General features: G+C 52.1%; 2 protein-coding genes across 4 annotated transcripts; one reads left to right on the top strand and one right to left on the bottom strand.

Annotated features, from left to right (window-relative positions):
- The first annotated feature begins 325 nt into the window (after positions 1-325).
- Positions 326-8246, top strand: ZNF219 (zinc finger protein 219). Of its 3 annotated transcripts, none has more exons than XM_012813543.1 (5): positions 326-803; positions 4743-4831; positions 5094-6501; positions 6798-6929; positions 7185-8246. In XM_012813543.1, the coding sequence occupies exons 2-5, from the start codon at positions 4826-4828 to the stop codon at positions 7787-7789; spliced, it is 2151 nt and encodes a 716-aa protein (XP_012668997.1). In that variant the 5' UTR covers positions 326-803; positions 4743-4825; the 3' UTR covers positions 7790-8246. The 3 variants fall into 3 exon arrangements, with proteins under 3 accessions (XP_012668997.1, XP_012668996.1, XP_023364551.1); XM_012813542.2 differs by lacking the exon at positions 326-803 and adding an exon at positions 1960-4001; XM_023508783.1 differs by lacking the exon at positions 326-803 and adding an exon at positions 1960-2912.
- A 757-nt stretch (positions 8247-9003) lies between these two features.
- ARHGEF40 (Rho guanine nucleotide exchange factor 40) lies at positions 9004-27050 on the bottom strand. The gene is made up of 23 exons (XM_023508784.1): positions 26859-27050; positions 24957-26199; positions 24645-24812; positions 24395-24515; positions 23069-23165; positions 22893-22973; positions 22647-22763; positions 21565-21660; positions 21362-21477; positions 20562-20688; positions 18290-18412; positions 18052-18195; positions 16957-17567; positions 16585-16819; positions 16155-16241; positions 15322-15537; positions 14163-14333; positions 12625-12802; positions 11145-11249; positions 10776-10919; positions 10105-10235; positions 9671-9717; positions 9004-9521 (listed from the first exon to the last, which is right to left on the bottom strand). The coding sequence occupies exons 2-22, from the start codon at positions 25822-25824 to the stop codon at positions 9676-9678; spliced, it is 3978 nt and encodes a 1325-aa protein (XP_023364552.1). The 5' UTR covers positions 25825-26199; positions 26859-27050; the 3' UTR covers positions 9004-9521; positions 9671-9675.
- Between the last annotated feature and the right edge of the window lie 654 nt (positions 27051-27704).

Genomic DNA, 27704 nt, shown 5'->3' on the forward strand with positions numbered 1-27704 from the left:
CCTCTCCCTGCCATCTGCTTCCTCTGAGTATACCAAGCCTGGAGAGCTAGGGGGGGCCCGAGAGAGGGGGGGCCAGGTGGAAGAGCTGGGGGAGCGGACACCAAAGGGGAAGGGCCAACCGGGGTGGGGGCGGGGGTGGTGAGTGTCTTTGTAGGGGCCCGAAGGCAGGGCGCGAGGGGCCTGGGGGGTGCGGGGCGGCTGAGGCTCCAGCCTGACTGGATGCGCACCCCCTAGCCCAGGTAGGGCTGGTGGGGGAGGGAGAAGGAACCCAAACTCTCCGGGAGCACGGCGGGGGGGTGGGAGGAGGGGAAAGGATGGGGGGTGCTTCCCTCTCTGAGTCCCAAACAAAGTGTCACAAAGAGCTCGGCCGGCGGCAGCAGCGGAGGCGGCTGTAACTCAGCTTTTGTTCTCCTGGCCAGGGGTAGCTGAGCCCTGGCCTCCCTATCTCCCAACCCTGCCCCCTATCATCCTTCTGGTTTATCTTCCCCGGAGGGGTCCGAGGTGCTGCTGGGAAAACCTCTCAGGTGGAATCGTAGGTCCTACCCTACTTGCCAACCTATTTGTAGGAGGGGGATTTTCCCAGAGTCTCTCTTGCCCACCCCCCTCCCCCCAACTTCCCAGTCTAAGGAATGAAGCTCCTATGGGTGCCAAGACTGACTTTTCTAGGGTCAGCTCCAGTTAAGGGGAGTTAGGGCTGGCAACATGGCCCCCTCCCCCAATCCAGGCCCTCTAGAACTTTCAGAATTGGGGTCATGTTAGGACATGCCTCTGAGATAAGATTCACCATGGTGGGTTGGCACCAGGTGAGCAGGTGTACTTTCTTTCCTTTGCCTTCCTGCTGTCTGTGGAGTTTATGACTGAAGTTCCATGCTCCCAACTCAAGAGAATGAGTGGCGGAAGGAAGGTTTACTAAGAACTAGGTATAAAATGCAGGCAAGCTGTGGAATATGGTGGGTTTGGAGAAGATATCTGAGCAGTGAGGTGCAAAGGGCCATGAAGAAGAGACCATAAAAGTGAACAACTTTTTCTGTGTGATGAAGGTAGTCTTGACTCTAGACCACCTAAGAAGTTCTCTTTCCTTTTTACCCCATCTACTTCAGTGGCAATCATAATTGTTAGCGGACTTGGGAGGCATAGGTTTTTCAACAAAGGGTAAAACATCAAGTATTAAAAATGACCAGAGACAGAGACCTAGTTGTAGTCAGACCCCAGAAGTCCCGAGCCTCTGCCCCTTTCACTTTGAGCTTAAACGTTTTTGAAGCATAAGGCTTGAAGAACAATCTTTGTGTCTGTTAGCAGATGCTTCTATGTACAGTTGTTTCTAAATCTTTTTCCCAACCATTCCATCATTCCCTACTCAGTAAGGTTTGGTGGTCCACATCCCCTTCCCCACCAGTGCTATTTTAGTATGTAAGGATAATTGGCCTGTTGCTTTTGAAAGATTTCTGATCCCTATCCCGGACCCTGCATCCCTATGGAATCTAAATAAGGGCAAAATAACCCCTGATTCCCAGCGGAGGTGGAAAGTAGGTTAGTGCTACTATCTAGCCAAGTCTCGTGGTGGTGTTTAAGGGCCGACTATAGAAAACTGATTATTTTCCTCTGCCAATACATGCATGACCTAGGTTCCAAGTCAGTTTGTATAATCTCAGTCCCTGTGAGTGCTTTCCGTTATTGAGAAAAAAATCACAAGATCGGACACCTGGAACCTGGTTTGGTATGAAGATGATTCAGGATTTTTTTTTTTTTTTCTTTTTTTAAGAGAAAGAGTCTCACTTTGTTGCCCTCAGTAGAGTGCCATGGCATTACAGCTCACAGCAACCTCCAGCTCTTGGGTTTAGGCTATTCTCTTGCCTCATCCTCGGGAGTAGCTGGGACTACAGGTGCCCACCACAACGCCTGGCAATTTTTCTGTTGCAGTTTGGCCAGGGCTGGGTTTGAACCCACCACCCTCGGTATGTGGGGCCAGCACTCTACTCACTGAGCCACAGGCCCTGCTGGATTCAGATTTTGACTGAGCCTAGGAAAATCTCTCAAATGAGTTTTGTTGATTTTAGGCCATCTTCTGGGGAAACTTTTCCTGCTGGGGAATTCAGCTTCAGTTTGGAATTTCTTGTATATTACTATTTTTTCATCCTGGAACTTGCTATGTGAAAAGAGGATTTGTTGTTGTTGTTGTTCTGTGGTGATGATGGTGGTAGTGGGGGCTTTGTCCTATTCCTACTTGTCCTATCTCGGATATAAGGCCAGCTCCCCATTAAGCCTTTTGCTTGCTATCCTATAGACAGTTTTAGGGGCCCTAGAATCTTCTCAGAATCAGAGTATGTGTGCGTAGGTTAGTCAGCTATGACCATGCAGTATTCCCAGCTCCCCCTCTCCCTGCCATCTGCTTCCTCTGAGTATACCAGATTGGCTGTACACCAGGATGTTCCGGGAATCCCCAGGAGAGCAACAGAATGTGATGGACCCAAATATGATGCCTCAGTAACTCATTCCAGGATGTACAAACTGTGACTGTCAGGACACTCCTTATAGCTAATTAAAATTCTTCTAGTTACATCTATTTTCTATTACCTCTGTCTATTTTCAGTGATATCCAAAGGCCAAAATAATCCCTCTGGTACCACTGGGTTTTTTTTCGATGGTTCCCAGATAGGAATTAAAAAAAACAAAAAAGCCTTAGCTTTTCTCAGTACTTTATCTGTGATGCTAAAATGGCAAACGTGGCCCCTCTAGCTCTTCATAGCTCTATCTGTGGTACTGAGGTGGCCAAAGTGGCTTCTCTGGTAGCCCACTGCACTCTCCATGGTACTGAAGGAATGGCCATTTGTTTTAACATCTCTCTGGGGTCCAGAAGAGTCCTGTGACACAGAACCACAAAACTTTTCTTCTAGCTGGAAGGGACTTACAAGGTAAATTAGTCCAAACCCCTTATTTTATTTACAGATGAGTAAACTAGTAAGTTAAGTGATTTACTGAAGGCTGTAGGGCTATTAATGCTTAGACTGGGTCCGCAATAGCCTTATACCCCTAGGCCCTATAATTCACCTTTTATAACTATTTGGTGAGCCCAGCAAGGCTCTCATTCCCAGGAAGGGAGTTTATTTGGACAATCCAGAGAATGAGAGTGGGTACTCTAGTTTGGAGCTACAGAAAGACAACATATTAAATGGTAGTGGAGGTCATCTAGTGACCCTTGGACAAAAACACTTTGTTAATTAATCTTTTGCTAATTATACTACCATAGCCCAGATTCTGCATGTAACAGGTACCTTCCCCTTTATGGAATCTTACCACATCCACTACATATTGAAAAATGAAGGAAGCGTTGGACCTCCAGAGCCTTTTCTCTCCTGATAAGCAGGGCTGACTCTTGGCCCAGTTCTCTTCTGTTAAAGATTCTTAAGCTAAGTAATTCTTGAATCCTTTTCTTTCTCAGTAACCCATTTCAGTTTCATAATGCATAATGTAAGGAAGTTCTTTGTATCTCAAATATTCTTTCTATCTTATGTAAAAAAATAGGTTAGGCCTACATTCATCTAGTCTTGACCAGATACAATCCTATATGGAGGCCAAAAGGTAGCCTGGACAACTTCTGGTCATCCTCTCAGGCCTATTTCCATGAATCTTAATTCTGGGGTTGCTTCTAAGTCCTAAGGCTGATCTCCTCTGCAGCTTAGAATCAGGAACACCCCCCACCCCATACTCTTCCTCTCAGTGCTCTTTTCCTTCCTTAGCACTGTAGTCTGCACGTCCCAGGCCTAGGGAATTTTTGCCTGGAGAATTTTAACCCCTTCCTATTCAGAGCATGTGCTGAGCCCCTATCTGTGCAGATGGCCCAGCCCCGCCCCCCATCCCTCACTCCAGGCTCTTGAGCTCAGAGCCAGTGTAATCCTCCTCTTGTGTGAGGGAGCCTCTCCCCTGCAGAGAGGAGGAAAGCCTGCCTCGGAACAGCCCTGGACAAAGGGGCTCAGATGCCCCATCATACTGCAGGCTCCAAGGTTTGAAACAAGGGGATGAATCCTATACAATTTTTGCAGTTTTTAACCCCTTCCCCAGGCTGGCCATGCCTCTTAACTTCCACTCCTCCCCCAACTCTCTCTTCATTCCCTCTCCCTCTGGCTCTCTCCCCCTTCATGCCCCTCCCCCTCTGTCTGTCTTCAGACTCGGCTGCTGGGAGGTGTTTCTCTCCCATGCATGAATGAGTCTCTGTAATGAATGGAAATGAATGGATCAGGAATCCAGGCGGAGGGAGGGAGAATGAGGGGGGAAAAGACAGAAAGGCATAGGGAAGCAGTGTGGAACCTGGAAGGATGTTTGGCCGGCTGGTCAGTTGAGGGCTGAGAGCAACTAGTCCTATACTTGGATAACTGGGGACCATGGCAGGCTCACCTCATTTGTTCATCATACTGTACAACACAACCCAAATGGGAGAGGGCTATACTGTGATGGTTTCCCTACCACCAGGGAGTGGGGTGGTAGTGGTAGTGGTTCTGGACTCAGACATTTAAAACATCTTATTTGGGGAAGAAATCTGGGTTATCAGGGAGCTTTGTGTGCTTGGCAAGTCAAAGGATTCAGTTTCTGAGTACAGCTGCCCCGGTGCCTCAGGATGCAAGTAGAGAGAAGGGATAGGTTTTAGGAACACAGGGTGCTAAGATGCTGGGGTAGAGGGTGATTTTTTGCACTGCTGAAAATCAGGGCTCATCTTTTCCTTCAAATCTATCTCTCTCTTGCTTTAGCTCCTCAGAACCTGTTGCCTTCATTAGCAGCTTTTCCTCCTCTTCCCTGCACTCCCCAGAACCAAAGAATGTGAAGGGGGTCCATGGAGGTGAGTGAAGCTCTGGCCTCAACAAGTACTTAAAACTACATGCTTCCTCCCCATGCCTATCTCTTTCTCTGACCTCTCATCGGTAGCTCTGTGGCTCCAACATCTCAATTCCCATCTATCCCCCAATTTCCCGAGGTGAGCGGCACACGCTGTTCGTCGTCGTTCAGGCACGTGCCCATCTTCCATCGTGTTCTGGTCACCTTTCCCCTCTCCCCAGTTCTCCATTCTCTACCCTTTGCTCTGTCCACGTCTTTCTCCACAGGGCTCACGTCCCCGTGCATCAGGCGGCCACTCAGCGCCGTCGCCGCCAGCTTTCGACGGTGAGCTGGATCTGCAGCGCTACTCCAACGGGCCAGGCGCGAGCTCGGGGTCGCCGGGAATGGGAGCCGTGAGCTGGTCTGAGAGTCGCACGGGCGAACGGCGCTTCCCTTGCCCAGTCTGCGGGAAGCGCTTCCGCTTCAATTCCATTCTGGCTTTGCACCTGCGGGCCCACCCCGGCTCCCAGGCCTTCCAGTGCCCGCACTGCGGCCACCGCGCAGCGCAGCGGGCTCTGCTGCGCTCGCACCTGCGCACGCACCAGCCGGGACGCCCGCGCAGCCCTGCCGCACGCCTGCTGCTGGAGTTGGAAGAGCGCGCCCTGCTGCGCGAGGCCCGACTGGGGAGAGCGCGCAGCTCCGGGGCCATGCAGACGCCCCCTGCCGCCGAGGGCTCAGCGCAGCCCCAGGCTCCTTCCTCGTCCGCCTTCCGTTGCCCCTACTGCAAAGGCAAGTTTCGAACATCTGCGGAACGCGAACGACACCTGCACATTCTGCACAGGCCCTGGAAGTGCAGCCTGTGCAGTTTCGGCTCCAGCCAGGAGGAGGAGCTGCTTCACCACAACCTGACGGCCCATGGGGCTCCCGAACGCCCCCTGGCGGCCGCCTCCGCTGCGCCCCAACCCCAGCCTCCACCCCAGCCTGAACCCAGATCGGTCCCCGAGCTGGAGCCGGAGCCTGAACATGAGGCTACCCCGGCTCCCGCTCCTGCCACTCCTGAGGAGCCTCCCGCGCCCCCGGAGTTCCGCTGTCAAGTGTGCGGCCAGAGCTTTACACAGTCCTGGTTTCTCAAGGGCCACATGCGTAAGCACAAGGCTTCCTTTGATCATGCGTGCCCTGTGTGTGGCCGCTGCTTCAAGGAGCCCTGGTTCCTTAAGAACCACATGAAGGTGCACGCCAGCAAGCTGGGTCCACTGCGTGCCCCGGGCCCCGGTTCGGGGCAGGCCCGGGCACCCCAGCCTCCTGATCTGGGTCTGCTGGCCTATGAGCCTTTGGGGCCAGCGCTCCTGTTGGCGCCGGCGCCTACCCCTGCTGAACGCCGTGAGCCCACGAGCCTCTTGGGATACCTGAGCCTACGAGCTGGCGAAGGCCGGCCCAATGGCGAGGGCGCTGAGCCTGGCTCCGGCCGCAGCTTCGGAGGATTCCGTCCACTGCCCTCTGCTCTCCCGGCCCGGGCTCGCCGGCATCGCACGGAGGAGCCGGAGGAGGAAGAGGAGGTGGTGGAGGCAGAGGAGGAGACCTGGGCCCGGGGCAGGTCGCTGGGCCCTCTGGCTTCTCTGCACTCGCGCCCCGGCGAGGGGCCAGGGCACTCTGCGCCCGCTGCGGGGGCCCAGGCAAGATCAACCACCACGCAGGGTACGTGGGGACCCTTCTCTCTCCCGGTATCCCTCGTTCTTGGCTGACTAATGCCAACCACTTCCCTGCTGTAGCTTACTTGTAGAAAAGACCTTTTATTTCTACTGAGGTTTTTTTTTTTCCTGGAATTTTTGTTATCTGAGGACACTAAAAATTCAACCCCTCAATCTCCCTTCAACTTGCTGTGTTCCCTAGGGGAAGCAGTCTTTCGTGGGGGTGGTCGGTTGGGTGTGGGGCGCGTGGCCTAGGAGAGGACGAAGGGCTCTTCTGACTCCTTCTTGGCATGTGTATTGCAGAAGAGAACGGGCTGTTGGTTGGAGGGACCCGGCCTGAAGGAGGCCGGGGGGCCACCGGCAAGGATTGTCCCTTCTGCGGAAAATCTTTTCGCTCAGCTCACCACCTCAAAGTACACCTGCGAGTGCACACAGGTGAGGGAGACAGCCTCCGGCGGGGCAGGGCCTGGAGAACAGGAAGAAAGGTGTGGTCTATGGGAAGGTAACCTTTGTTTGGAAGCCATCAGATTGGCCAGAGGTGATCAGTGAGAAACCCCCCTTTATTTTAAATCTAAGTGGGAGACAGTATGTTTTCCTGGTCCTGAGAATAAGGTCTGTAAATTGAGCGAAATGTGGGTGGGGATGTGCAGTGATCACAACCTCGTGACCCTATCCACACACTTTTCCCAGGCGAGCGCCCTTACAAGTGTCCGCACTGCGACTACGCGGGTACCCAGTCCGGCTCGCTCAAGTATCACCTACAGCGTCACCACCGGGAACAGAGAAGCGGGGCAGGCCCCGGGCCACCCCCAGAACCACCCCCTACTTCCCAGCGGGGTTCTGCCCCGTCGTCCGGAGCCAAATCGGCTCCACAGCCTGCAACCTGGGTCGAGGGTGCAGCAAGTCCCCGGCCTCCTTCAAGCGGTGCCGGGCCGGGGTCCCGTCGGAAACCCGCCAGTCCCGGGAGGACCCTGCGCAACGGGCGAGGCGGTGAGGCCGAACCCCTGGACCTGTCCCTGCGGGCTGGGCCAGGAGGCGAGGCCGGGCCGGGCGGTGCCCTGCATCGCTGCCTTTTCTGCCCCTTTGCCACTGGAGCCCCTGAGCTCATGGCCTTGCACCTTCAAGTGCACCACAGCCGCCGGGCTCGGGGCCGCCGACCACCCCAGGCTGACGCATCCCCGCCCTATGCCCGGGCACCATCAGGAGAGACCCCTCCTAGTCCTTTGCAGGAAGGGGAGGAGGGCCCCGGGCTGCCGAGATCGGGAGAGACGGGGCTGGCAGGGCAAGAACGGTAGGGAGCCCTCCTAGGGGCGATTAGCTTAGTGAGCTTACCCCGCCGGAGCGGGGGAGCGCTAGAGGTAGTTGGGTAGAGCAGCCAGCAGGGGGCAGCATGGGACCCATATCCCAGCCCCAGGCGGACCAGAGGTGGAGGGGGCGGTGGGCATAGGAGGGTGGGCGGGCAGTACCCACCCAGCCCAAGGGAGTCACAGTGCCTTAGAAGTGGCAGAGGTGAGGGTCAAAGAACGGGGTCCCAGGGCTGGCAGAGGTTATGTCCCTGGTGAGGAGCCAGTCTGCCAGTCTTTGCTGGTCCATAGGCGTGAGAGTTTATTTTTGTACGAGGGGTGGGGGTGGGGGGCACTGTACCCTTCTTGCCCCATCAGGGGCCCTGTAGACGTCGCTATTTTTGGTACGATTCCTGTCATCCCTGTCGCAGAGTCGTGTCCCCAATAAACAGGTGTCTTGAGGCACAGGCCCGGTGTCTATTATCAAATTCCCTCCTTGGGCTCTTCTGTCCAGGAAATAGTCACCTTTTCTGACACTACCCAAAGTGTTTGATAAGAAATGCAGAATCTGCAGTCTTATGATTCAGTAGCTCCGGGTATGGCCCAAGAATTAGCATTTAACAAGTGGCGTGGGGAGTTTGCATACATTGTGGCCCCAGAGCCTCAATTTGAGCCTCAATTTTGCCCAGTTTGTCTGTGACCAGCTCAGCCTCAAGAGGAGGGTGCAGTGTGGGAGAAGGAACTTCAAAGAGTGCATTGAGCCTCTTGGAGCCACTGTGGAAGAGGCACATTCTCCTAGGCTCATAGTCAGCTTTGGGTCAGTAAGAGGTAGAAGGTACCTTTCAGTCTCGATTGTATTTTTTTTTTTTTGAGGCAGAGCCTCAAGCTGGCCCCCTGGGTAGAGGGCCCTGACATCACAGCTCACAGCAAGCTCCAACTCCTGGGCTCAAGCGAGTCTCCTGCCTCTGCCTCCCAAGTAGCTGGGACCACAGGTGCCACAACTCCCAGCTGTTTTTTGGTTGCAGCCTCATTGTTATTTGGCAGGCCCAGGCTGGATTCGAACCCACCACCTTAGGTGCATGTGGCTGGCACCTTAGCCACTTGAGCCACAGGCGCAGAGCCAGTCTCGATTGTATTATCTGTGTTCTAAACTTAGTTGCAGGGAAGTGCTCAAGTTATTCAGATCGCCTTTATCTGAGGACTGCTGTAGCTCCTTGGAGGCAAAGTGTGAGTAAATACATTTAATATAACAATAGTATTATAATAACAGTAATTACATATATAAAGTCTGTAATTCCCTACTCCACCCTCCTGTAATGGTTTGCATAGCTCCCATTTCCAGTGATACCCCAGAATGGAGTCACCAGGAACTCCAGTTGACCTGGTAGAGATAAATGTTCTCTGGGAGAGTTGGTGGGGTAAGAAGAGAACATAGGCTGTCAGGGAGGGCTGGCATGAGAGTGCTGGCTTGAGGATTGGAAAGGACTGAAAGGGATAATTTCCCTGGCTCCAGGATGTGAAGGCAAGCAATGTGGCCATTCTGGTTCCTGCAGGAGAAGGCACCAAGCTGGAGAGACTAGAGACAGCAGTAGCAGGGTCATGCTCTCTGGTCCTTAGATCTCCTCTATGTCTGGGAAGCAGAGGGAAGAAATTCAGTGCTTGTCCAGTCCTCTGTTATGTCCCATTGTCATCCCAGTCCAAAATATGCTGAGAGGAGGGGTTGCAGCCAAGTTCTGGATATTCTCTAGAAGGCAGGAGAGGAGAGGGAAATGGGTTGGGAGAGGGATAAAGGAAGGAAGGGAGGAGGAAGAAAGATACATTCATCTGGGAAGATACATGTAGGAGGAGGAGGGAGAAAGATACATGTAGGGGGAAAGAAGTATTGGGACTCACCCAGGTTACAGAGGCGTGGTGGGGTCACTCAGAGCTCTGGCATGAGTCTGAAGAAAAGAAACTGCAGTGAATTTAGGGATATATTCATATCCTCCCTCTTACTCTCTTTCTTCTCTCTGCTAAGATTGTCAACTCATCTCTCTTTCCTCCCCAAAGTTCTTGGATTTTGCTATTATAACCCAAGTCCAAAACAGGCCATTGGCATTCTCTCCTTTCCATCCACTGTGCTCCTTATTAAAAATTCCTTTTCACTGCTAACCTTTATGCCTCTCAGCCAGGACTGGAGGAAAAGAGGGAGACTGGACAATACACAAGATCATTGTTTCCTTTCTTCCTACCCCCACCCCAGTCCAATGGGTTGAATATTCAGAAAAGCCCTCCAGGAAAGTAGCTGAAGCGATCACCCCATTCCCAGCCTTACTGCAGGGACTTACCTGCCGGGATAGCCCTAAGATCCCTCCACTGGCCAGAGTGGGAGTGCTGCTCCCAGGGTGGGGGGGTTGCAGGCTGGGGCTGTTTCTTGGTCCTGGGGACACATCTCCAGAAGAGTCAAGTGTTTCTGGGGCTGAAGGGGAAGCTAGGGTGAGAGCAGGGTATAGAACCTCTCCAGATTACCTTAAGCAACCAAGCTGCTCCGTCAAGGAAGAGAAAGCTCCATAGCAACAGGAAGCTGTGAGTCACCATAGCAATCCAGTTCCAAGAGAACCCCCCTACCAAGAGGCAGGAAATTGTCAGCAGCATCATTAGAGCAACCAGGGAAGAAGCGACAGGAAACTATAAGGATTGCCATGGTGAACCAGGAGGGTACAACAGGAAGCTGAGGCAGTTTCCATAGAAACCCAAGGAGAGCGAGAGCGAGAGCGAGAGAGAGAGAGAGAGAGAGAGAGAGAGAGAGAGGTACAGAGGAAGTGCTTCTTAGCAACAGGCTGTTGTAAGCATCACCCTAGCAACCAGATGGAAGGCTCTTTTAGCAATGGGGAAGCTGTACATAGTTGTCATGGCAACGGGGCTACTTGGCTAGAAAAAGGAATTGCTCAGCAGCAAGCAGCCTGAACATCACCACGATGACCCAGATGCTGGGAGCCACCCTTGCGAGGTGCCTCACCCAGGGAAATTTGCTTGACGTCCAGATCCCAGGCCTCCTCCTCGACGCGGGCAGGCAGGGAACAGGCTCCCGGTGAGAGACCGGGAAGGGAGGGGCCGGCATGCTCAAAGGATGACACGGCCACGGAGGCCCGGGTGCGGGCGGCTGCAGAGAGTGGGGAGTGGGGTGGTGGGGTGCTGGTGCGGAAAAGTTCTCCTGGTTCCCTGGAACAACCCTCAGTCTCACAGAGGGCTGCCCAGACAGTCCCATAGATTATGGGTAGAAATGCCCACTCATTACTCTTCCTGACTTTCTACCACACCTCCCCATGTATCTTCATTGTCAAGGTCTTGACTTCTGGGGGCCATCCCCCAGCACCCTGGCTCTCACCTCTTCCAGTGAGCAGGGCACTCAGTGTCCGCTCCCCAAGGGCTTTGATGTCCAGGAAGGGTTTGTTCCCAATGCCCATGGAGACCATCTGCTGAACTCGGAGCTCTAGGGAACAGAGACCCTGTTACCAACCTTTTCTTGCCCCTCCTCTGCTCCAGCCCTAGCACATCATGGTTAACTCTTTTTTCTGCTCTTTCCCAAATCTCATCCCTTCCTCATTCTTCTGGTATCTCTTCCTGTCAACTGTTACAGCATGAGTGGTAATGATGGTTTGACTTCCTTTTCAGATATCTGTCTCTTCTCTCCCACATGGCACATCCTGCCCATTGGGCATCCCAACTGCCAACTTCCCTTTCACTACTCAGCTTCTTCTTTGTATCTTGGCCATTCAGAGCAAAACTGAAAATTTTACATACCTTTACAGTTTACAAATACATAACCTCATTTAATCCTCTCTATCACACTAACACGAAGACATTACTATTTAATTTTTTGGTGAGTAGAACGAGATTCAGAGAATTAAAACCAAAGCAAAACCCAGCTATAAGCCAAAAAACAAAAACCAAACCAAATCAACCACTAAACAATGAGTCCAGGTCACACAGCAAGTAAGTGGCACCAGTTCATAAACCTGAGTCCAGTGAGCAGTTTCTTATCTTCTTTTACCCAGTACTTTCTTCTTCCTCTCTGAAATTTACTAGCTTTCTCTTTCTCATTTGTACACATTAGGCCCATTTCTTTTCTTGTACACATTTCTTTTCTTCTTTCTTTTTTTTTTTGAGACACAGTCTCACTATGTTGCCCTCGTTAGAATGCTGTGACATCACAACTCACAGCAACCTCAAACTTTTGGGTTTAAGCAACTGTCTTGCCTCAGCCTCCCAAGAAGCCACAATGCCCAGCCACAATGCCCAGCTATTTTTTTTGTTGCAGTTGTCATTGTTTAGCTAGTCTGGGCTGGGTTGAACCTGCCAGCCTTGGTGCATGTGGCTGGCACCGTAACCCCTGTGCTATGGGTGCTGAGGCATCTTTTTTTTTTTTTGAGACAAAGTCTCACTCTGTTGCCCCAGGCTGGAGTGCTGTGCTGTCATAGCTCACAGCAACCTCAAACTCAGGCTCAAGAGATCCTCTTGCTTCAGCCTCCCCAGTAGTAAGACTATGGGAACCTGCTATAATGTCCAGCTAGTTTTCCTAATTTTAGTAGAGATGGGGTCTTGCTCCTGCTCAGGCTGGTCTTGAACTCCTGAGCTCAGGTGATCCACTTGCTTTAGCCTCCCACAGTGCTAGGATTATACGTGTGAGCTACCATGCCCAGCCACATTAGGCTCTTTTCTCTCTCTCTCAAGTCAGATCTTGAATCTTGTAAGTTGTTCCTTTTTTATCCTAAACCCCATTTTCCCAAGCAGTCTCCATGCTCTCCAGAAAACTTCCTGCCATAGCCCTGATTCCAAGCACATCCTCCCTTGGCTCTGCTCAGTACCCTTGTTGTGGGCTGCCTGTCTCCATAGCAGCTGGGCAATGGAACTTGTCCACTTGAGTTTGATCTCTGGTGAGGTAGCCTGCAGAGTGTATGCCTCTCGTGCACGCCGCCGCCGAAACCATAGCTCAAAGCAGAGTCCACTATCCCCAATGTTTTCCGTCAGCCCCATGTCAGCAGTCTGAAGAAGAATAGGGGAAGTGGGAGTGAGCCCTAAGTGGTCTCACATGGGCAAGCTCTGTGCTTAGCCCGGCATCTGGGAGATGTTCAGTAAACGTTTGTTCAACATCTCCCATGGGCAAAGTGCTCTACATTTAGTCTTCGTAACAACCATGATTTACAGAAGGGGAAATGAGATAGAAAGCAACTTGCCCAGGGGCTTATCATAGCTTACTACAGCCAGAGCTTGAACCAATGTCTATGTTACTCCAAACCTAAGCTTTTTTCTCTATGCTATACTCCCCCCATGAAGAGCTGGAACTAGTGTAAGGGGCAAAGTCTAGAAACCCTTAGAATCCCTGTCACTGTCTGATCCAGGACCAGAGGTTGCTATAAACATTTAACGCCAAGCTTATTTCCCTAAAAGACCTTCTTCTTGGGCTCTTTAGTTCAGTCAAGGTAAGCTACATACTACATATAGTGTCTTTTCTCATGCACCAGTAACCCCCCTAACTCAAAAGGCATTTGTGTCCTTAATGGGTATGGTCCTCTTCCAGACTGGCTTGGAATGCCTTATAAATGTTTTGCATGACCAATAAGGAAACCCCCTGAGGTAGATCAGTGACAGGGACTTATAACATTTTCTAACTTGACAACTGATTACAGGCCAAAGCTTGTTCTATTTATTATTATTTTTTTTTGAGATAGGATTTTACTTTGCCACCCTCGGTAGAGTGCCATGGCGTCATAGCTTATAGAAACCTCAAACTCTTGCTCTGAAGTGGTTCTCTTGCTTCAGCCTCCCAGGTAGCTGGGACTACAGGCACCCGCCACAATGCCTGGCTATTTTTTTTTTTTTTTTTTTTTTTGAGACAGAGCCTCAACCTGTCCCCCTGGGTGGAGTGCTGTGGCATCACAGCTCACAGCAACCTCCAACTCCTGGGCTCAAGTGAGTCTCCTGCCTCTGCCTCCCAAGTAGCTGGGACCACAGGTGCCCGCCACAACGCCCGGCTGTTTTTTGGTTGCAGCCGTCATTGTTGTTTTGGCGGGTCCGGGCTGGGGATTCGAACCCACCACCTTAGGTGTACGTGGCTGGCGCCTTAGCCGGTTGAGCTATAGGCGCCGAGCCAATGCCCGGCTATTTTTAAAGACGAGGTGTCACTCTTGCTCAGGCTGGTCTCGAAACTGGGTGCTCAGGAGATCCACCCACCTCGGCCTCCCAGAGTGCTAGGATTATAGGTGTGGGCCACCAAGCCCAGCCTCCAAAGCCTATTCTAGATGATGCAGATTCTGAACTTGGATTGGGACAGAATTTCCAGAACATCCTGAGTTCTCAAAAATAGCACGACTGCCTGCCCTCCTCCCCACTCCAGGCATTGTACCTTAAAGGCCTGCTTGAAAACAAAAGTCTCTGACCCCCCTTCAGGGCCCTTGAGCTTGCTGAACAGGAGGAGATGCTCAAAGAGAAAGACATGGCGAAGGCACTTCTTTCGGCCGCAGATGACAGTGAAGGGGTCCCGGTGCAACAGCTGTCCTTGCTCCTTCAGATCTATCTGGGAAAAGGAAAAGGAAAGGTGGTTGGCCCAGGGGCCCTTTCTGCCTATTTTATGGGGAATGAAAATATATTTATAGGGTAAGAGGCCTAATGCACTGGTTCTTAGGCAGTCAGAAAATTCAACCACTGATCACTATGCACAGCACATCTGGTCTAGCTGCACAGCCCTGCCTCTGAAGAAGGGAAGGTGTATTGCACAGTAGGCTTTATACCCTCTTATAGGGAAGCCTTCATGTGCCGGGGACCCAGGATGAAAGTCAGCAAAGAACTGAAGGTGGGGGAAGTAGGTCTATTCCATACAGGATTCCAACCTATTCTAGATCGTCAGGCTGGAAAAAGAGTAGGTAGAAGAGAATAAGGAATATTTTGGATGTTAAGGAGAAAGTGTAGGGTAGATAGGGAAAGATAAGAATTAGGAAAGGAGGTGGTGCCCGGACTCAGTGGGTAGGGTGCCAGCCACATACACTGAGGCTGGCAGGTTTGAATCCGGCCCAGGCCAGCTAAAACAACAATGACAACTGCAACAAATAAAATAGCCGGGCATTGTGGCAGGTGCCAGTAGTCCCAGCTACTTGGGAGGCTGAGGCAAGAGAACTGCTTAAGCCCAAGAGTTTGAGGTTGCTGTGAGCTGTGATGCCATGGCATTCTACTCAGGGCAACAGCTTGAGACTCTGTCCCCACCCCCAAGACAAAACAAACAAACAAACAAAAAAAAAAAAAACAAAAAGAAGTAGGAAAGGAATAGGAGAGACCACAAGGTAGGTGTTGGAACATGGGATATTGGCAAGAGATAGCTTTTTTATTTGTCGATGAGGAAACTGAGGCTCAGTGAAGCTTGGTGACTTAACCAAGGCCACCTAGATGGTCAGAAATTAGAGCCTGGGCCCTCTGACCTGGAGTCTGGTTCTTTTATCACCAGCCTACACTGCTTCCAAGGGCACAGGGCTAAGTAGTTTGATCAGGAGTGATTGGAGTCATGGCCTCACCTCACAGCCACGCACCGCCTCCACTGCCAGCAGGTCTCTGCCACGGGCCTCTTGTTCCCGGAGCAGCTGCACAGCAGCCCCAAGGGCCTGGCGCTCAGAACTCGGCTCAGGCCCAGCTTCCCTTAGGAGGTCCTCCAGGAGCCGCCCATACCGAGCCAGCTGCTCCAGGGGCTGCTGTAAGGCCCGGGGCAGGTAAGGGCCGGCTTCCAGGGAGCCCTGGGTTGGGAAGGAGAGGCACAGAGATGAGGGGCAGGACTGGGGGGGTCTGAGGATCAAGCTCTTGTAGGGGCAAGGAAGGCGAGTGGTACATTAGGCTTTTGGGTATAGGAGAAGCCCAGATACTCCCGAAGTAAAGCAGAAAAACTTTCTCCCTGGAAAGAAAGCAGGGAGGGGAACTGCAGGAGATACAATTGTCCTCTTTATCTTGAAGATAAATGGAAAAGAAGTCCAAATAATAATCCCTTATACTCTCTGGCTTTTAACTTTTGAAGTCACTTGTACATCTTTTGATGTGAGTGAGCAATTTTGATCCTCAGAGCTTCCTGTGAGTTAGAGGTAGCAAACATTGCCCTTATTTACCAGATACAGAAACAGAGGCTCAGAGGAATCAAGTCTTGCTCGAGGTCCCTCAGGTAGACTGGATAAAACCCAGCCTCACCTGGTTCCCAGTCCAGGGTGCATCCCACCCTCAGCAATTCTGGGAGGTTATTAGTGGAGGATGTTCCTGGGAACATCCAAGAAAGCTTTTTTCCCCTGAGGGATTTTGAAGTTGGGTGGGTTTTTGGTCTTCCTGGCCCCTCTTCTTTTCTCGTGGGGGTTGAAGAAAAGTTTACCTTGGTCGGGGGGCTGAGCGCAGCCAGACCATTCTCTAGTTTGTGTCTGTGCTTCACATACTGGGCGTAAAGGCTGAACTGGTCCCCCTGTGCCAGTAGGGAGAGATAAGGCATCCCCGGTGAAGTCTCTGTAGACAGACGTCTCTCATTCCCCCTCCCCAGCCTCACCACAGCCCAAAGGAGGGACAGGTCATCAGGGAGCACTCAGCCTACTGGGGAAGGAACTCTCTCTGTGGATAGAGTAAAGTCCAGGCAGCTTGTGTGCAGGGACACAGAGGCTGAGGAGAGGCAGAGGGGCCCACAGAACAGGGCTGGATCCCTGAATCACGGACCACACATAGGGTAGAGGGCAGGGGATACTGAGGGGAGGGATGGATGGATAGGGCCGGGAAGGGCAAGGACTTGGAAGAAGTCTTAGAGGATCACTCACATGGCGAAGGAAGCAAGCCCCAATGCGCAGGGGGTGGGTGGCACAGCCTTGAAGCTCCCGCAGAAAGTGTGTCCGGTGGAAGCTTCGAAGCCTCTCTCGGGCACTCAGGGCAGCAGCCCAGGTGCCACGAAGTTCAGGAGTCAGTTCAGGCCCAGGGGGTGGCACTGGCTCACTCAAAGTAGCCACATACTCCTGCTCACAGGCAATCAGCTCAGACACCAGACGCTGCTGGGCGCTGTAGGTACAACAGGAGTGGCAAAGGGAGTGTCACCTGGAGCACAAGAGGGAGCCATCACCCCCAACAGTTGTCATATTCTTCTTCTGCTGAGCAGTGTATCTGCCTCTTGGGCACCAACTGGGCTGGGCTCTCACCTGATGCTTCGCTTGCGCTCCATCCGGGGGGTGCCTACTCCCCAGGGTCCATCTGGGCCCCCGGCCCGGCCCAGCAGCACATGTTCCCTTGGTGAGCACGTCCTGTCTACCACCTCAGTACTGGTGACCTCCAGGCCTCGGATCAGCACTGCTCTTGGGGGCCGGCCATCTGCTTCTGGGGCCAGCTCAGGGCCCTCCTCCTCATAGTCTTCTCCACATGGGGCCAAGGAGCAATGGGACGGGGCTGCCCGTGGTCCAGGGCTGCCAGGGAGCAGCAGGGAGCTCAGGCTGGGTGAGGGGCTGTGGGGACCTCGCTGGGCCCCTCCACTGCTGGCACTGTCTGCCCGTCGTCGCCTGTGGCCCCGGGGACTCGCCTCCTCTCCCAGCTGTTGCTGAATCCTTCTCTCCAGCTCTTGGCAGCGGGCCCGGCAGCGGCCCCATTCTCGCAGGGCTGCTGGGCTGCCCAGATCCAGGGCTAGCGCCCTCATCTCCTGGAAGGTGCCAGCGCTGGGCTCCGGGGCCCGCCGCAGGGCCAGTGCTGCCAGGACAGCCTCCCGACCTGGCCCAGCTCCTGCCAGCCGAGCAAAGCCCTCATCCACCCACTCGTGTACCTACAAAGCCAACAGGGTTGGGATGGGAAAGAAAGGGTGAGGATCTGGGCTATTCCCAGATCCTGCCCAACTATAGCTCTTGTCTTCTCGCCCTTGGCTTTCCAATGCCCATCACCCTGCCCATCCTCTATATTCCAGCATCACTGCCTATCCATGTCATTTGGAGTTGGTATGGAGACGGAGTAGCCTAGATAAAAACAGCTAATACTTATATCAAGTTTATACTTGGCAGGCCCTGTACTAAGTGCTTTTACATAATGCCTCATATAATCCCTTAGGTAGTCTTGTGAAGTAGGTCTAGGAAGCACACTCAAGTTTGGTACACCTTGTCCCAGGTCATTCAGCAAGGAGGCAGGAGAACTAGACTGAAAATCAAGGAGACAGCATCCTGCATCCCTGCTTTTAAACTGATTAACATCTCCAGACAGAAAGGGAGGAAAGAAATGGAAATGGTGGGTACAGAAGGAAGAGGCTTTGCACACACCTGCTGGAAGAAGCGCTGCAGACGCAGGGCCCTATGGAGGCCACTCTCGACCTGTTCTAGCCGGTGTTCAAAGATATCCAGAACCTTCTGGGAGGCAGCATCCTCTTTCAGAGCCAGGGCTTCTTGTGCTTGGGCTAGGCGCTCCTGGAGCAGGAAGCTGGGCTCAGACCTGGTCTTCACTCCCAGGTAGTTTCCCCCTGCCTGTCTTCCAGTGCCTGCCCTCCCTTCCCCTTCTTACCTGGACCTCAGTGCTGAAAGCCCGGAATCGAAGCTCTGTCTCCTGCAGGGCAGAGAGGGTGTCCCCGGGCACAGCGAAACTCGCTAGCTGGTCTTCCCCTGGGCCTGACAGCCACTGCAACACCTGAGGAAGATGGAGTATGAGAGGAGGGGGCCATGAAGAGAAAAGGCACCACCCCAATATGTGGGTGAACTACTGTATCTCATTTGCTATGTGGGCAATGACAACAGTGCGTGATAATAGTTTCCACAAGGGTCAAGTGAGAAACTGGATAAGAAGTTTTTAGTCAAGTGTCAGACAAGGGGGAAGCTAGGCTAGCAGTGAGGGGGGTGGGTTAGAGTTCCAGGGCTATGTCTGAGTGTGAAATAGATGAAACTGGTGTGATCCAAAGGCAAGATGAAGGTCATTTTTATAACCTGAGGGCCCGCACTGAGCCCTGGTGAGTGGTGAGCAGGGGACCGAGGAACCAGGCCTGGAAAGATAGTCCAGAAAGTGGACACATGAATGTGCAAGTGTGCCCAGCTCTAGCTCCCTATTATGAGGCCATAGTAACTCTCAGGCTGGTTCTGAGATGTTTGACCAAAAAGGGACAGTCATTCTGTCCTCTGAAGAAAGGTTAGAAACTGGGGTGTAATAGCCCAAGAACGAGAAGTCTGAGCCAGTGCCATTCAGATGAGGATTGATGAATACATTTTCCTAACTGCCTTGTAAGTAACTATCATCACCCCCATTCTACAGATGAGGACTTGTGTCTCAGAGAAGTATCCTGACATATCCAGCATTTTACACATAGCAGAGCTAGAAGAACTCAAGCTAAGCACTTTAGATTCTAAATCCTGTTTTCACACGGGGAGAAACAGCTAATAAGCAGGCAAGCCAATGAAAAGTAGGAGTTGCGGCTCAGCACCTATAGCTCAACCGGCTAAGGCGCCAGCCACGTACACCTAAGGTGGCGGGTTCAAATCCCCAGCCCGGACCCGCCAAACAACAATGACGGCTGCAACCAAAAAATAGCCGGGCGTTGTGGTGGGCGCCTGTGGTCCCAGCTACTTGGGAGGCGGAGGCAGGAGACTCACTTGAGCCCAGGAGTTGGAGGTTGCTGTGAGCTGTAATGCTACAGCACTCTACCCAGGGGGACAGCTTGAGGCTCTGTCTCAAAAAAAAAAAAAAAAAAAGTAGGAGTTGCAACCCCTTGGATACTGGGGTGGAGGAATCAGAAAGTCCTGGCTCCCCTCTAGCAGTGACCCTGTGATGACCCTTCCCTGATACACGAAGGCAGGCACAGAGGTGCTCACTCACCCTGCTTGGGGATAAGGAGGAACAATCAGATTTCAAACTGCTCTACTCTACACAGAAGGTAGATAACAAATCCTTAGGGGCTCTTAAACCCAGGAGAAGAAAATCGAGGTTGAGAGAAGCCAGCCTTATTTCTGAATCTTCCCTTTAAAGAGGCCTGTGGTTCTTCTCAGGGGCTTCCAGTGCCCTCTCCTTCCAAGGTGGGGGAAAAGTGGGACTTTTACAGCCAAAGGTTTGAGGGATAACATTGCATAAGGAGGTCAGGGAGCATGTGTGATGATGTAGCTAACAGATATCACAAGACATTTAGCATTTTTTTTTTTTTGAGACAGAGTCTCAAGTTGTCACCTTAGGTAGAGTGCCATGGTGTCATAGCTCACAGCAACCTCTAGCTCCGGCTCAAGTGACCCTCTTGCCTCAGTTTTTCTATTTTTGTTAGCAGAGATGGGGTCTTACTTTTGCTGAGGCTGGTCTTGAACTAGTGAGCTCCATGGCCCCCCAGAGTGCTAGGATTATACATTTAGTACTTTTTTTTTTGTCATTATTATTTAGCAGGCCCAGGGTGGGTTCGAACCCACCAGCTCTGGTGCATGCGGCTGGTGCCCTAACCACTGAGATATGGGCACCAAGCCCACATTTAGTGTTTTTAAACTAAGCAGGTACTCTAGAGTCAATCAGCTCTTTCCAGAATCCCCTAGGACAACCAAGCATCTCTCAACATCTCTAGGGATTCTTGATCAAGGATAAACAGTGGGGAGGAGGAGATCTGATTTATTTTCTTTGCTGGTGCTGAGAGGTTCCCATTATGTTGTTGACCCTCACACTGACCACGACTGACCTCCAAGGGAGGTGAGGAGGGGAGGAGGGGCACTCGGCCATGCCAGGCTAGAAGAACACCATCGACTCTAATATCAGCAGAAAACAGGTGTTGAAATCTGGCTGTCAGGCTAAACAGCGTCCAGGGGTCCTGGCTTACCTGCTGGAGTCTGTGCAGACGCTGCCGCTGCTCCTGCTGCTGTACATGCAGGTTGGAGAGGCGCACGAGCTGGTGAATGGCCTCATCCACCTCCTGATATAGTGTAGCTGGGCCTGGGCCCTCCAGCCTGGGGAAGAGGGGGGCAGAATGAACCACTGCCTTTGCTGAACCTCTTAGTTCTGTCCTTGCATCCCTCCAAGGGATGCATAAGAGGTGGCATAGCATCATGAATCAGACTATGGGCTTGACTCCGACTGCCTGGATTTGAATCCTAACTCTTCACTGACTGACCTTAGCCAAGCTGTTTAACATTTCTGACCCTCCACATACTCATTTTTTTTTGAGACAGAGTCTCGCTTTGTCACTCTTAGTAGAGTGCCGTGGTGTCAAGTCATAGCAACCTCAAACTATTGGGCTCAAGTGATTCTCTTGCCTCAGCCTCCTGAGTAGCTGGGACAACAGGCGCCTACCACAATGCCTGGCATTTTTTTTTTTTTTTTTTAAGAGATGGAGGTCTCACTCTTACTAAAGCTGATCTCAAACTCCTGAGCTCAAGCAATCCACCTGCCTTGGCCTCACAGAGTGCTAGGATTACAGGCGTGAGCCACCACACCCAGCTCACATCCTCATTTGTAATGGTAACTAGCACCCAGGGATGTTGTGAGACAACAAGTGTAAAGCATAATTTGATCAAAGACATGCACAGTTAAGAATAATCTGGCAGCGAAAATTTGTTGGCAGCCACAGGCTGTGACTCCACCTCCCACTTCCACCTGCCTCCGCACACCCGTCCTTCATACTTGCTGCTGTGGGTTGAGCGCAGCTTCATCAGGATGGCTCCCCCATCCCTCTGCAGTGCTGTCAGCCGGGGATCCGCCAGCACCTTCTGCAGAGGCTCCGGCATTCCCTCCACCTCCTGGGGATAGGGAGCAGTTGAGGTTCCACCAGGGAGTCCCCACCCTGGCCCATCTTCCATCTCCTATTATTCCTTCTTTCTTCATACCTCTCCCTCTGGCTCCACTGCTCGCTCCAGCTCCTTGATGGCCTGCTGAACAGAGCCCAGCACACCGCGGCACAGACGGCATAGCCTCACCACTTCCTGAAACCCACAGGCAAGGTTAGAGTTAAAGATCAGAATTTAGGATAGGCTGTGGGTAAGGCAACCTGGGAGACTTTTATGGAGGCAATGTTGAGTTCAGTTCCTACTTTGTTGCTTATTTATTGTTACGACATATGGCAGGTTCAGAAACCTTCCTGAACCTCTGTTTCCTCAACTGTAAAGTCAGGATAAGAATAGGATGTTGTGAGTCTTAAAGAAAGAGTGCCAGCTCAGCCTCTAGCCTGGGCCTGGCACATTGTACAGCTTGGTAACTGTGAGCCTTCTTTCCCTCTGTCTGCACTGGACTTTACCCTGTCAACCCCACCCCATCCCCCACAACCCTGCCTATTTAGATCTACTTCCCCTTTGATAGAAAAGGGAAAGCTCTATGACCCTGCTACAGACCCCCTTCATATTCAGATCATGTTTATTCCTTTCTTCTTGAATATGCACAGTGCTCTAGGGTTCAGAGAATCATGGAAGATAAGTGCTGAAAGCACTTTTAGAGATCATATCATAATTAGCTACACTTTGCTGATAAGGACTTAGAGGGCTGCCTGGACATTGGTGTAAGGAGAAGGTACAGAAAGGGCCCCATCTCTGGAAGTGAATAAAATAACTTGTCCAGGGTTACAGGGAATAAGAACCAATCTTTTGTTCTCAGTGCTTTCCAGAAACCCAATGACACTATCTTGCATTGCTCTCTAGTTGTTCCATGACTTAACTGCCACCAAAAATCATACGCTACTTACTGTCATATTAAGAATTTGCTTAACATATTCCTCCCATCTCCCCAATAGCCTGTGGCACAGTGTACAACAGTTTGCTCATGATTTGTCAGCCATAAATACTGTTGAATTTGAATGGAATGGAAACCACTTTTTTGCAACCCTATGTTGTGTCTTCGACCTGCCTTCACTCCTAGAAAATCCTCAGCTGGGTCATTCCTGGTTCCCAGTGTTCTTGGTAGCATAGAGGAAGCTTACCTGGTGTATCTCTACCCAGTAGCTGGGAGATAGGTCCCTGTGACCTCCTAAGTCCCACTGCAGCTCCTCTGGCTTGGCCACTCTTTTCAGATCATTCTCTGACAGCAACTCAGCGCCCTGTAGATACACAAAGGCAGGTTTTCTGCTTGGATACCATGGATTCAGAGACCAGCCTAGAGCTCTGGCCAGCCTTTTCTCCTCTTTCCACTACTGATGGGGGACTAAGTGGGAGTGTAGAGCTCAAACCTGAAATCCACAGAGTTCAGTTGGAAGGTCATGATGAGTGAGAATCAGCAGCCGCTGAATGAGGGGAGGGTCTCCTGAGTCCTGAGGGCAAAGAATAACCCTAAATTGTGGGCCTGGAATGACCACTTGGGAAGAGTTAGGGTCTGGGAAAACTGCCTATCTCAAGGACTGGTTACCTGAAGTTGACTCAGGACAGGAAGGAGTGCTGGAGGCAGCGGTGGTGACTTACGAAGGTCCAGCAGGACGGATAGCCCCAACACTCGTAGATCAGGCCTGTGGGAGCAAGAAGAGCAAGGGGACTGCCATGTGTATGTATGTGTGTTGAGTGGATATCAGATACGACAGGGCAGAGATACAAGGTCTGGTTTTAGTGTTAACAGTTTTTAGGAGAAGTTAGTTCTTGGTAGATTTGAGGAGCAGTGAGCAAGGGGCCAAAGTCTGGGATATGTGTCCAAGAGGCAGTGACCTGGCCATCAGTAGTTTGTATTTATATGACCCTAAATCCCTCAAGTCAAGGGATTGAAGTTAGGAAATTTAAGAATCCTATGTTCTTTGGCTTTTTTTTTTTTTTTTTTTTTGAGACAGAGCCTCAAGCTGTCCCCCTGGGTAGAGTGCCATGGCATTACAGCTCACAGCAACCTCCAACTCCTGGGCTTAAGCGAGTCTCCTGCCTCCGCCTCCCAAGTAGCTGGGACTACAGGCGCCCGCCACAACGCCCGGCTATTTTTTGGTTGCAGCCGTCATTGTTGTTTGGCAGGTCCGGGCTGGGGATTCGAACCCGCCACCTTAGGTGTACGTGGCTGGCGCCTTAGCCGGTTGAGCTATAGGTGCCGAGTCTGTTCTTTGGCTTTTCTGCATGTGAAAAAAGAAAAAGAATTCTATGTTCTGGATGGGATAAATTCACTCTTAAGCCATAGTATGGTGCTTAATAGGGACTTGGTACTCAGTAAATATTTGTTGAGGGCTGGGTGCAGTGGCTTATGCCTATGATCCTAGCACCTGGGAGGCCGAGGCGGGTGGATTGCCTGAATTCACAGGTTCGAGACCAGCCTGAGCTAGAGTGAGACCCCCGACTCTCAAAATAGCCGGGTATTGTGGTGGGCACCTGTTGTCCCAGCTACCAGGGAGGGTGAGGCAAGAGAATCGCTTGAGCCCAAGAGTTGGAGGTTGCTGTGAGCTATGACACCATGGCACTCTACTGAGGGTGACAAAGTAAAACTCTGTCTCCAAAAAAACCCCAAAACATTTGTTGAATGAGTGAACCAATGTCTTGATAATCTAACTAGTGTTATAGGATATTGAAAGTCAACAGCGTTGATATTAAGGATCACTGAAAACATTATCCTGGATCAGTAAGTCAGAAGTCAATGACTTGAAAATCTGAAGGCTGAAGAAGTAGGTGTCTTAGAGGTCAGAAGGTCAGTGTCTTGAGAAGTAGGAGGTCAGGGTCCTTATGATTCAGAAGGTTAGTGTCCAGGGTGCCAGTGCTGGGTCTCAGTTACCTGAGCAGTGAGTGGAGGTAATGAAGAGCAGTGCTCAGCATGTCTCGGGAGGGTAGGGGCTCCTCAGGAGCAGACGGTGGGGTAATGGTCAGCAGAGCTCGCCCACTCTGGTCCACCCCACCTGAAGACACAAAATGGCCAGGCTGTCCTGGCTGGGAGCAGTCCTTGGCTACCTCCCTTTCCCCCTGCCTCCCTCCCCAAGCCCATCCAACCTCAATCCCTTCCCCTTTACCCACTGATGCCCACTGACCAGTCAGGATGAGGAATCCAGATGCCATCAGGTCCCACGCTACATCAGGGTCATCAGAGATGGAGGCTGAAGGGGCCTCTTTTGGAATGCTATCCTCTCTTTCTTCCGGCACAGTCTCCAGGGGTGTTGTTGGGGGGTCGGACAGGAGCCCCTCTGGACCTATGTGTCCTGCACAGACACAGGCAGAGCATTTGACCAAAGTGAGGATGCGTCTGGCTATTCTATTCTCAGCCTAACCCCTGCTCCTACTCCAGCCCTCTCCCCCAGGCCAGCCTACCCTGGCCCTTGCTTCCTTGGCCTGTGCCATCTCACCTGCTATACATTCCAGGCTCGGCCTCTCCTGCTCTCTCTCTCCGGCTCCCTCTTCTGTAGACCTACAGGCTTCAGGGGGCTGAGACTCTTTTTCATCTGCTGGTTCAAGCTCCTCTTTTGGTTCAGATTCTGGCTTCCCAGAGCCTTCATGCTCCTCCTTAAACAGGCTACATTCTGGAAGCTCATGCTCATGTGATGAGGGCAGATTGACAAGGGCTTCCTGGTGGCTGGTCTCTTCCTTGTCTCCAGGGCTCAGTGGGGTACTGTCCCCTCCTCGGCTAAGAGCGCCTCTGCCTGCTGCTCTCTTCTTTCTCCTGTTTCCTTTGCCTGTTCTCCGAGGGGTACCAGGTGGACCTTCAGCCCCCTGTCCTGCTCCTACTCCAACCTCTCCTGTTCTCAGGGGGCAAGAGTCAGAGGCTTCTCCAAGGGCCTCTGTTGGGGGCTCGGACACCTTCAGGACTGCCTCTGGGAGAGCCTCAGCTCCCAAGGGAGACCCAGGGGATGCTCCAGTGCTGCTCCCCTCCCCGGGTGGACGTGCTCCATCCTGATCCCGTGGCCCCAGGCCCTTGTGATGCATCCATGCCCGGTGTCTCCGGTGCCGGCCCTTCCCTCCAGCACCTTTTCGAGTGGGTACTGTCTGGGTCCTCGAGAGGCCTGAGGAGCCCTCAGCATCTGTCGGGGTCCCCCTCATGGGCAGAGTCACCTCCAACAGCTCCACATACTCGCCCTCAGGTCCTTCAGCAGGTGCATTGTGCCCATCCCCAGGACTCCGGGTGCCCAGGGCCTCCTCGGGGAGTGGAGGGCTGGGAAGCCCCGGGGGTCCAGAGGGCAGTTCTGGGGTCAGTGTGCTTGGCCCATGACCAACCATGAGGCCCTCTTTGTGCACAAATCGTGGGCAGATGAGCTCAGCCCAGGGCAGTCGCTGAATCCCAGAGGGTGCCGACAGCAGGCAGGTACTGAGGCGGCCTGTTGGCCGGTCCTTGTTGATGCCTTGTAACCACTCAGGTGTGAATAGGTAGGCACAGGCCTCATTGGGCACTGGAAGCTCCTGTACTCGCCCACCCCCTGGGGCCAGACACTTGAGGGCCAGACGGGGTGCTTGGGCTGCTGAAGGCACCACTTGCAGGTAGAAGTCTCCCGGCCGCAGCAGCTGCCAGGGTAGGGCTGCTAGCTGTACTACCACCTGCTCATGCAGGCAGAGGGGCCAGCCCTCATGGAAGAAGAGAAATCCACTATATTGGGCCTGGGGAGAGATGTGGGAGGCTGCACTCAGGTCTCTGCCTGAGAAACCAGCAGGAGGAGGCAGTTAGAATGGGCCCAACCTAGGCAGGGCTGGCTTTATGCCTGGGGGTTATAATCACAAGGAAGCAGTGGGGTAGATCTTGGAGTATTCATGGGCACAAAGGAAGGAATTGGGATGAATCAGTCTTCTGGTGGTAGGAAGCTTCTCTAGGAAGCTAGTTCCATGTGTAGGAGGGTAAGAATGGAATCATTACAAAGATGTGGTCAGCAGATGGTATTGTCTTAGGGGAATCAAATACTCTTAGGAGGTCTTTATATCTGCAGAAGTGAAGGCTCTCTGTTGAATCCTATCTGGGAGGGGGGTTAGTATCTTGAGAAATTCATAAGAGGGAAAATGTCTGGAATTGGGTCTGGAGGGTCAGGATCAATGTTTCTAGGGGTTAATATTTGGGGAAGATGAGTGTGTGTGTATATGTGTTAGTATCTGAGTGGTCAGTGCCTCTGAAGGTCAAAGTTTGAGGAAGGACAGTGAATAAAGCTTAAGTGCTTCAGGGCGGGGAGGGGGAGAATCAGTATTAGAGGAAGCTGTGTCTCTGGCTTGTCTTTAGAGTGAGGTGATAGATATTAGGGGAGGTGGAGAACGGATGCACAGGCACTCACACAGGCTTCCTGTTGGACCTTGGCAAGCAGGTGCTTGGCGGGTACCAGGAAGTCCAGCGTGTATCTCAGTGCATCCTCCCGGTAAGTCCTCTCCACCACCTGGAACACCTGGCCCAAGAGGGTGGGGGCTGTGGCCTCAAAGGGAGGGTACAGAGCGGCGAGTGTGCTCTGTACACAGTCTTCTACTGGCTCAGGCTCCTGGGAAGGAAGAACAAGGATATAAAACCCTAGGGATCACACAAGCATGGCTTATTGGGGTCTGCACTGGTCTGGGGGTGGCTGTGTCTCCAGAGCCCTGATTGTACAATGTGTGCAGAAAGTGGATACTTACTCAACCAGTGAAATGCTGGTTGAGTAAGTCCAGGTAAGAGTGGAAATGGGCCAGTTAGAATGCACAAGCCTAGCAGACACTCCACACTCCAAGCCCTGAGACCGGCTTTAGAGATCCAGGGAGAATTAGTTGTGGATGCCTCTGATCAGAACTGTTCCTCCTGTTTGCAAATTGGGGTGATTGCATAGGTTCTCCTCAAGAGAAAAGAGGCAGACTCCTCAGAGAACTGAGCTGATGGTGGAGACTTCTGGAGGGAATGGGTGGGACTTCCACACAGCCATCCTGCAGATCCCTTCTCACAGGACCCTTGATCCAGAGACTCTCCATCTTTTTTTTTTTTTTTTTTGAGACAGAGTCTCAAGCTATATCACCTTGGGTAGAGTGCCCTGGCATCACAGCTCACAGCAACCTCAAACTCCTGGGCTTAAGTGATTCTCTTGCCTCAGCCTCCTGAGTAACTGGGACACAGGCCCACCACAATGCCTATTTTTTGGTTGTAGTTATCATTGTTTGGC

The sequence above is a fragment of the Otolemur garnettii genome, unplaced genomic scaffold (genome assembly GCF_000181295.1).
Source record: "Otolemur garnettii isolate 467f Iridium unplaced genomic scaffold, OtoGar3 scaffold00276, whole genome shotgun sequence".
Taxonomy (NCBI): domain Eukaryota; kingdom Metazoa; phylum Chordata; class Mammalia; order Primates; family Galagidae; genus Otolemur; species Otolemur garnettii.